The sequence below is a fragment of the Balaenoptera physalus genome (assembly GCF_965194825.1).
Source record: "Balaenoptera physalus genome assembly, chromosome: 16".
NCBI classification, from domain to species: Eukaryota; Metazoa; Chordata; class Mammalia; order Artiodactyla; family Balaenopteridae; genus Balaenoptera; species Balaenoptera physalus.
The window spans coordinates 86,024,431-86,033,376 of record NC_138898.1 but is presented as its reverse complement, the minus strand read 5'-3'; the positions used below and the strand labels follow the sequence as shown (position 1 = coordinate 86,033,376).

Genomic DNA, 8,946 nt, shown 5'->3' with positions numbered 1-8,946 from the left:
CTACAGTAATCAAAACGGTATGGTACTGGCACAAAAACAGACACATTGATCAATAGAAAAGAAGAGAGAACTCAGAAATAGACCCATGCATTTACAGTCAATCTATGACAAAGGAGGCAAGAATATACAGTGGGGAAAAAACAGTCTCTTCAATAAGTGGTTCTGGGAAAACTGGACAGCTATATGTAAAAGAATGAAATTAGACCACTTTCTCACACCATACAAAAACAAACTCAAAATGGATTAAAGATCTAAATGTAAGACTGGAAACCATAAAGCTCCTAGAAGGAAACATAGAACAGTCTTTGATATAAATCATAGCAATGTATTTTTTAAGTCTTTTGCCAAGGGCCAAGGAAATAAAAGTAAAAATAAACAAGTGGGACTTACTTAAATTTAAAAGCTTTTGCACCGCAAAAAATACCATTGACAAAACAGAAAAACAACTTACTAAATGGGAGAAAATATTTGCAAATGATATGATTGATAAGGGGTTTATATCCAAAATTTATAAACAGCTTGTATAACTCAATACTTTAAAAAATATATTTATTTATTTGGCTGTGCCAGGTCTCAGTTGCAGCACGTGGGATCTTCATTGCCACGTGCAAGATCTTTGTTGTGGCATGCGGGATCTTTCAGTTGCGGCATCCTGGATCTAGTTCCCTAACCAGGGATCGACCCCAGGCCTCCTGCGTTGGGAGCATGGAGTCTTAACCACTGGACCACTAGGGAAGTCCCATAACTCAATATTTTTTAAAAAAACAATTTAAAAATGAGCAGAAGACCTGAATAGACATTTTTCCAAAGAAGACAAATATTGGCCAACAGGCACATGAAGAGATGCTCAACATCACTAATCATCAGAGAAATTCAAATAAAAACCATGATGAGTTATCACCGCACACTTTTCAGAATGGCTAGCATCAAGAAGACCACAAATAACAAATGTTGGTGAGGAGGTGGAGAAAAGGGAACCATTGTACGCTGTTGTTGGGAAGGTAAATTAGTGCAGCCAATTGGTGGAAACAGTGTGGAGGTTCCTCAAAAAAACTGAAAATAAAACCACCATATGATCCAGCAATTCCACTCCTGGGCATATATCCAAAGAAAATGAAACACTAATTTGAAAAGATGCAAGCGCCCCAATGTTCATAGCACCATTATTTACAATAGCCAAGATATGGAAGCAACCTAAGTGTCCATCAACAGATGAATGGATAAAGAAGTGTGGTGTACATACATACAATGGAAAACTACTCAACCATAAAAAAGAATGAAATTTTGCCATTTGCAACAGCGTGGATGGACCTGGAGGGTATTATGTTTAGTGAAATAAGTCAGACGGACTTCCCTGCTGGTGCAGTGGTTAAGAATCCGCCTGCCAGTGCAGGGGACATGGGTTCAAGCCCTGGTCCGGGAAGATCCCAGATGCTGCAGAGCAACTAAGCCCATGCGCCACAACTACTGAGCCTGCACTTTGGACCCCGTGAGCCACAACTACTGAGCCCACATGCCACAACTACTGAAGCCCACCCGCCTAGAGCCCGTGCTCCCAACAAGAGAAGCCACTGCAATGAGAAACCCGCAAACCCCAACGAAGAGTAGCCCCCGCTCGCCGCAACTAGAGAAAGCCCGTGCGCAGCAATGAAGACCCAACACAGCCAAAAATAAACAAACAAACAAAGAGAAAGACAAATACTCTATGTTATTACTTATATGTGGAGTCTAAAAAATACAACTAGTGAATATAATAGAAAAGAAGCACTCACAGATACAGAGAACAAACTAGTGGTTCCAAGTGGGAGAGGGAAGTGTGAAGGGGCAAGATAGGGGTGGGGGATTAAGAGGTACAAACTACTATGTATAAAATAAATAAGCTACAACAATCTAGTGTGCAATACAGGGAATATAGCCAATATTTTATAATAATTATAAATGGAATATAACCTGTAAAATTGTGAATCACTGTGTTGTACATCTGAAACTTGTATAATTTTGTACCTTAATTATACCTCAGTTTAAAAAAAGAAGAAGAAGCCTACAAGGATTGTACAGCACAGGGAATACAGCCAATATTTTATAATTTTAAGTGGAGTATAATCTACTTAAAAATTTGAATCACTGTGTTGTACACCTGAAACTAGTAACTCAACTATACATCAATAATAATAATAAATTAAAAAGATGGCAAGTGACTATTCAACAAGTGGTTTGAAGGCATCTGGCTGTCCACCTAAATTGTAAAATAGCACCACCTCCAAATTAAAATTATTCATGGGCTAAAAATAAACTCTCATAAGAGTTAAGCATAAAAAGAAAACTATTAAGTTATTTTTATAATTTGGCCCTCCTAAGCAATACACAAAATCCAGAAACAATAAAAGATTGATAATTTTAGCCTTATTGAAAATTAAAATGGGGAGGGAAAAGGGAATGGGCAGGCTGGTGAAGAACAGTAATGTTTTCTACTCTGTGTTTTTTGAATCTTATACAATGAGAACTTACTGGGGACAACGTGGCTTACAAGACTGAAAAAAATGGAAAGTTCTGTGAGTAGTTAACTTCATGCCATGGCTTTTCATTCATCCATTGATCACCCAGTATTGAGCTCCTCTATGTGTACTTGGACCGTGTGGAGGTTAATAAAAGAGCCACCACCTAGGGCCCGCTATCTGTGCAATGGTTGTCCAAGAAGGAAAAGCTCACTCAGTTCAGCTTCCTGGAGTGGGTGGGATTTGATATGGCCCTTGCAAACTGGGGAGAAGATAAAGGTCTTCCAGGCTAGGGAGACTGAGGTCGGCAGCCCCACATGCCCAGCTGCTCGGCACCCACGCTGGGCTGGGCCTCCTTGAAGTGGGTGAGTTTTGCACAGGCCTCCCCTGTGTCAGGAACAGTAGTGGAGGAAGTGGTGAGAGTGGGTCAGAGTCAGGTTTGGAGACTGGCACACCGAGCCTGAGAGAAGTTCAAAGGGTTGAGAAAATGAATGCTACCTGGGCTGGGAACAGTGAAGTGACTGGCCTGGAGGCCCTGCTTATGCAGCCTCTCAGGTGTGGATGGGGTGGTAGAGTTTACTTAAGAGGCTGACTGGCTAACAACACCACAGGATTAGAAGAGATGCTGAGTCAGGGGCATGTGTGCAGGGCAGGCCTCAGGGGACCACAGCCCTGAGGTGGGGCCACCTCTCAGTTCTCACCACACCCTGGACAGGAGTCCTCAACACAGACCCGTGGCTCTAAGCTTGAGCTCACCAAGCTACTCTCACTCCAGATGCAAGCTCAGCACAGGATAAGACAGGACACAAATCCTTCTGATCACTTGTCACTGCTTACAGCAGCATGCTGGTCAATTTTCATTCTGTAAACGAACATACACAGGAAAGCAATTTACAGCAACACTTTGTGGGGAGAGGTGGGAGTGGTAAGAAGAGTTCAGGTGGTCAGGATGGGAAGCCTTCAGAATTTCGTGATGGGCTGGAGATGCGTGAAGAGTCACAGGTGACTATGTGCCTTTGGCCTTCGCAGCTGGAAACCAGTTGCCCTCAGCTGTGGGGAGGAAGGCTGCAGATGGGGCAGAGTTCCGTAGGCAAGCCACCGGTCAAGCTGTGCCTGCCTCTTAGGTAGCTCCCCTACTGGTTCTCCTGCTTACAGGTCTTCCTCTCCCCAAGTTCCACCACTTCCCTACCCCTTAGCTGGGGGTGAGGGGGGGGGTGTCAGAGCCTTCTTCCTAAGGAGAAACCGGGGGGGCCCTCCCTCCCATGGAAAGGACATCTCAGGTCCCCCTGTGGCGTCTCTTCCCTTCCCCCTCCCGCCCTTCCCCAGAGTCTGCCCAGGGTTGGTATCCACAGGCAGGGCTGGGAAGGGAACCAGAGCCACCGACCTGCTCACACTAAAGCACCGCCTGGGGACAGGGAAAACCTTGTCACTGTCACTTTAAGTCTCCTGAGGGAGGGGGTCCTCAACCCTGGATTCACCACCCTGAGGAAGACAGAGAAGGAAGTGGGGCAGGTTTGCGGAGAGCACCAAGCAGCGCTCCTAGGGCCCGCTCACACGTAAAAACTTCCTGCGATGAGACCGGAAACACAGGTGCTGTCCCCACCACGGCAGCCCCCAGAGCCAGGGCCAGAGGGGAGCCATGGACAGGCCCCGGGCCCTGGGCCTGCTCTTGGCGCTGCTGACTCTCTGCATCACTGCTGGTGAGTGGGGGCCAGAGAGATGCAGAGGCGATGGGGACGGGGCAGAGACCCAGGCCCGGGTCCTAGCTCCTGTGCCTGTATCCCACAGGGACTCCTGAGGTGTGGGTGCAGGTTCAGATGGAGGCCACTGGGTCCCCATCCTTCACTGTCCGCTGTGGATTCCTGGGATCTGGCTCTATCTCCCTGGTGACTGTGAGCTACGGGGGCCCCGATGGTGCCGGAGGGACCACGCTGGCTGTGTTGCACCCAAAATTCGGCACCCAACACTGGAACCCTGCCTGCCGGGCGCACTGGGAAACCAGAACCAGCATCTCCCTCACCTTGGAAGGGTCCGAGGGGAGAAGCTCCAGTCCCAACACCACCTTCTGCTGCAAGTTTACTTCCTTCCCCGAGGGCTCCCAGGAGGCCTGTGGGAACCTCTCCCTCAACCCAGACCAAGGTGGGGCTGACGAGGAGAGGGGGCCCCGGGAGGACAGGGAGGGACTCGGGGGTGCCAGGCACCTAACCGGTATGTCTCTGTGCACAGGGCTCCCTGCTCCTACTCCAGCCACCATGCTGCGAGCTGACCTGGCTGGGATCTTGGGGGTCGCAGGGGTCCTTCTTTTTGGCTGCGTCTACCTCCTCTACCTCCTGCGTCGGCAAAGGCACTGGTGAGACCCAGCCCTTGCTGATCCAAATCCCCACGGCACTGGGCCAGCCACGTGCTTTGCCTCTGACCCTCCTAACTCTCTCCCAGGTCTGTCATGAAGCTTCAGCCACCCAGACACAGCAGCCCCCAGACACAGAGGAGAGCAAGTGTGAGGATAGGGGGGATGGCTTTGGAGAGGGGAATGGAGGGGCTGGAGGTGGGGGGACACGAGGTGGAGCCTCACTTGAGCCTCCTTCCCCGTCTCCCCTGCAGGCAGCCGGCCAAGCCTCCCTGACCTCTCTCCACATCCCCTACGCCACCATCAACACCAGCTACTTCAGCCCGGCAACTCTGCACCGGGTCCTCCCACCCCAGCCCCTGCCCGGGTGGGCGCCGCTCCCCAGCCAGAGCCCTGTCCCCTGGGCACCCCTGCCGGCCTCCGCTCGCAGCAGCTTCATCTCTGTTGAGAACCGACTCTACGCTCAAGCAGAAAAGGGGCCTCTCCACGCCGGCACCGACCTCATCCCGCTCCCGGACTGTCTGGGGCGCAGAGCCATGGAGGGGCGTTAGGAGTTCGATGAGAGGGACCCCAAGTCCACTCTGCCTTTCTCCTCTCCTGGGCCCCTGGGACCCCCTTTTGTTGGATGTGTGTCCTGGTGGCCCACTGTCTTTGCACAGCTTGTTTTGTTCTCAGGCTTCCAGTAAGTGTCTCCACACATACCCCTCCAGGGGCCACTTGCTGTGGATGTGGTCAGCACGTGTGCACGTGTGGGCGCACGTGTATGTATGTGAAGTGACAAAACCCCATCCCAGGTCGTTTCCTGTTTTCAAGTCCCCAACCCTCCCAGATGAGGTTGATAACTACACCAACAAGAATGGTTTCTCTAACCTGGGCTTTGGCTGGGCCTTTTCTTCTTTGGCGCGGGGGGGTTAAGAGGTTAGAGGGGTTTCAACCCCCTGGGAGGCAGGGGCCAGGTTAGACCCGGAGGGGGAGGGGGCCTCAGCATAGGGATCTCTCCTCTGCCTGACAGGGGACAGGGGGGTTCCTGGCCCTGCAGACCTTGCTAAGGGATGCCAGGTGGGAAGACAGGATTGGGGGTCTGGTGGCCCCCAGACAGGATGGCCCATATTCAAATCGCACTATGTCCTAGGACAGCAGCAAGGGCTTCCGGAGCTTCAACCCAGAAAAGTCCCTGGGACAGGGGCTCCCTGAGATGGCCTGGGGGTGGGGCCCTGATGCCCTCCCTCCGCAGAGTGGACATTCAGAGGCAGGGGACCCACCTCAGATCTGCCCACAGTGGCTTCCTCTGGTTCCTCTCCTGTTACTAGGGCACCAGGACTACTGCCCGCTGGCCAGTCAGGGGGGAGGCAGAGGCCCTCTCAGACACAGGGACTGAGCCCACGCTCCCCCGCCCACTCATCTTCCCATCCGGGAGCAGCCCTCCTTCTGTAAACAGGCCCAGCAGCCTGGGCCTCATCGCACCTTTGCCACATGAGACAACATGGTGAGAGAGCTCTGTAAGCTGCAAGGCTCCACAGAACGTGATGGATTCCGGTGACAGGGCGAGGCCTGGGCCTGGAACCAGGCTAAGGCAGCACCCAACCAGGGTGAATACTGGGGGGTCGGGGATGTCGGGGTAGACAGCTGTCGCTCGGCCCCTTCCTTGGTCCTGCATGTGGAAAGCCCCAGGCAGTACCACCTGCTATCCCAGGAACCATTCCTTCTGCCTGGCTCAGGGAGGGCTTGCCCAGAGGCTATGTTCAACCACAGAATCTTCCAGGAACCCAGCTTACTATTGCAGGCATTGCTCTGACATGGTGCTCCCAGAACCCATCCCCATCAAGCCACCAGCTCTACACCACGCAGGGGAGAGGATGAACCAGACAGGGCGAGGGGGTGGCTAAGGGTCATCAGGCCTGCCTTCCTCAGCCCGTGGTCATCGTCATCTTCTGAGGAGCCCTCAGCACTGGCCTGGGCAGCTCAGTGGTCCCTGCAGGGCTGGGGGTTCAAGGGAGAGAGGTGGGACTGCTGCAGAAGTCCCCGAGGAAGGTAGAGAGATGTAAGGAAGGGGGTAGCTCAAGGGCAGGCAGCCTTGGGACCACGTCAAGACCAAGCACAGGGGTGTGTGGGCAACAGGGCTCAGGGGAGGCCTTGGAGGAAGCCTCACTTCCCTAGGAAGAGACTATTCATGGGACAGAGGGGGCGGCTCTAGGGCTCCCAGGCCCTCAGCCTGGCCACTTGCCCATCAGAGAGTCAGGGGAGAGGCCCCACTCCATCCTCCCCAACCCCACCCCAGCCTGAGCCCGCCTTCCACAAGCTCAGGAGGCCACAGCTCAGCCTGGTCCTGCACTACATGAAACCAAAATCCTCGGGACCCAGGAAGTCTCTGCAGCTGGCCTGCCCCCCACTGCCCAGTCCCAAGTGCCAGAACCAGCAGCAGTGAAGGGACCAGCTGAGAGAGCCGAGTTGTGGCCCTGCCCCTGGAGGTGTGGCTGCACACGGCCCCCAAGAGCAGCATCCAGGCCCCCCCCCTCAGAACCCAGTCGTGGCGATCATGCTCTGCTGTTCCTTCATTCAACACATGGGGAAACCGAGGCCCAAGAGGGAGAGAACTGGCCCAAGGGGACAGGACTGAACCAGCCCCAGCACCTCCACCAGGCATCCAGGACACGCCCTCAGCCAGAATCCCGCAAAAGGCTTGTGCTCTGAGCTGACCTGGCTTGGAATCCCAGGGGCCACTCCCCAGCTGTGGGACCCCGAGTGGTTTACTTAGTCTCTAAGAGGCTCTCTTTGCTCCTCACATAAGGGGAGGTAAGGCCTGAGGGGAGTGTGGAGATTGTAAACCAGGACCAAGTACTAAGCAGCTTGGCACGAAGTATCTTATTTACTACTTTGAAAACACCTACCACTTCGGGGTGTTAGAAGCCCATTTAACAGAGCCCAAGGTCACGCAGCTGGGAGGCAGAGATGTTTAGTGGGGAGGAGGGGAGGCGTGGCGCCACCAACCCGCCCCCCACCCCCTCTAAAGGGTCCCACCGCAGCTGGCCCGGGAGCCCACCCCGGAGCCCGGACCCGAGCTCGACGCTCCCCAGACCACCCTCAGGACCCTCCCTCCCCGTGACTACCCCCCAGCCCCGGTCAGCTGCTCCTCCCCCTCCCCACCCCATTGCGGGTCCAGCAGGGGGTCCCTGAGAACGCGCCCACCCCAGTCTTCTGCCCCTCTGCGGCCCCGGAGCCCTCCTTCTGCAGTCCAGCCCGCACCCACCCTCGGGCTCGCCCCCTGGCCCGACCCTGACACAGTCCCCATTCCCAGCCCGCCGGAGCCCTCCGCCCCACCCGGGTCCCGCCGCCTGTCCCCATGGCCTGAAGCTCCCCATCTGCGCCCCCGCCCGGCCTCCGCAGACCAGCGCCCGCTCCCACGGTAGCCCGCGACGGTCGGCTTTTCTAGGCTTAGGACTCTCGGCTGCCACTGCCCAGTCGTGATGCGCGCCCACACGGAGTGCGGGGCCCTGAGCATCACGACCACCTGCCGGGTGTGTGACCTCGGGCCGCCTGTGCGTCCGGGGAGCCTCACACCCTTGCTGGGTTGGCTGCAGAGGTGGGGCAACGTCACGGCCTCGCCCACAGTCGGGGCGCCCACCAGCTGGGGCTGACCTTAACAGTGAACGGAGGCGGCTGGGACCTAGGGAGAAGAAATCGGTCCCAGGGGTGTCTGAGGGCTCCGCCAGCAGGACGCAGAAGGAAGGGCTGGGCAGGATGAGCTGGGGGCTGGAAGGGGCCAGAGTTGAGGAGCCAGGAGAGCCTCTTGCCTCCCTTCCCAACACGGGGACACAAGAAAGCACAGGATGCTAGGTCTGTTGGCCCAGCCATGGGCGGGAGCTCTCGACCTCAGGTTCCACTCAAACCCTGGTGGGGGTGGGGGAGCAGTGACACCTGGAATTTCCATAACTGGGCCCTCAAACAGCTTCATTTCAGCATCCATGAAGTGGGTCAGAAAGCTATTTGGATAAAAGTAAATAAACAGACATTACAGACTTTAAAAGAAAAAGATCAGGGTACCCTGAGGAGTAGTAGGCCTCTCTGAGATGACCTTTTTTTCCCCAATTTTTTTTATTGTGGCAA

General features: G+C 54.3%; 1 protein-coding gene across 1 annotated transcript; it reads left to right on the top strand.

Annotated features, from left to right (window-relative positions):
* Positions 1-3,908: 3,908 nt before the first annotated feature.
* On the top strand, positions 3,909-6,763 carry PVRIG (PVR related immunoglobulin domain containing). Its single transcript, XM_082431338.1, has 5 exons — positions 3,909-4,195; positions 4,284-4,634; positions 4,722-4,845; positions 4,932-4,992; positions 5,097-6,763. Exons 1-5 carry the CDS (start codon positions 4,135-4,137, stop codon positions 5,391-5,393), a joined length of 894 nt encoding a protein of 297 aa, XP_082287464.1. The 5' UTR covers positions 3,909-4,134; the 3' UTR covers positions 5,394-6,763.
* Positions 6,764-8,946: the final 2,183 nt, after the last annotated feature.

Bases quoted from the DNA above. Each gene is read 5' to 3' on its own strand.
- PVRIG (XM_082431338.1), top strand. From the start codon at position 4,135: ATGGACAGGCCCCGGGCCCTGGGCCTGCTCTTGGCGCTGCTGACTCTC. The intron at 4,635-4,721 runs GTGGGGCTGACG...CTCTGTGCACAG, and splicing joins CTCCCTCAACCCAGACCAAG to GGCTCCCTGCTCCTACTCCA. The intron at 4,846-4,931 runs GTGAGACCCAGC...ACTCTCTCCCAG, and splicing joins CTGCGTCGGCAAAGGCACTG to GTCTGTCATGAAGCTTCAGC.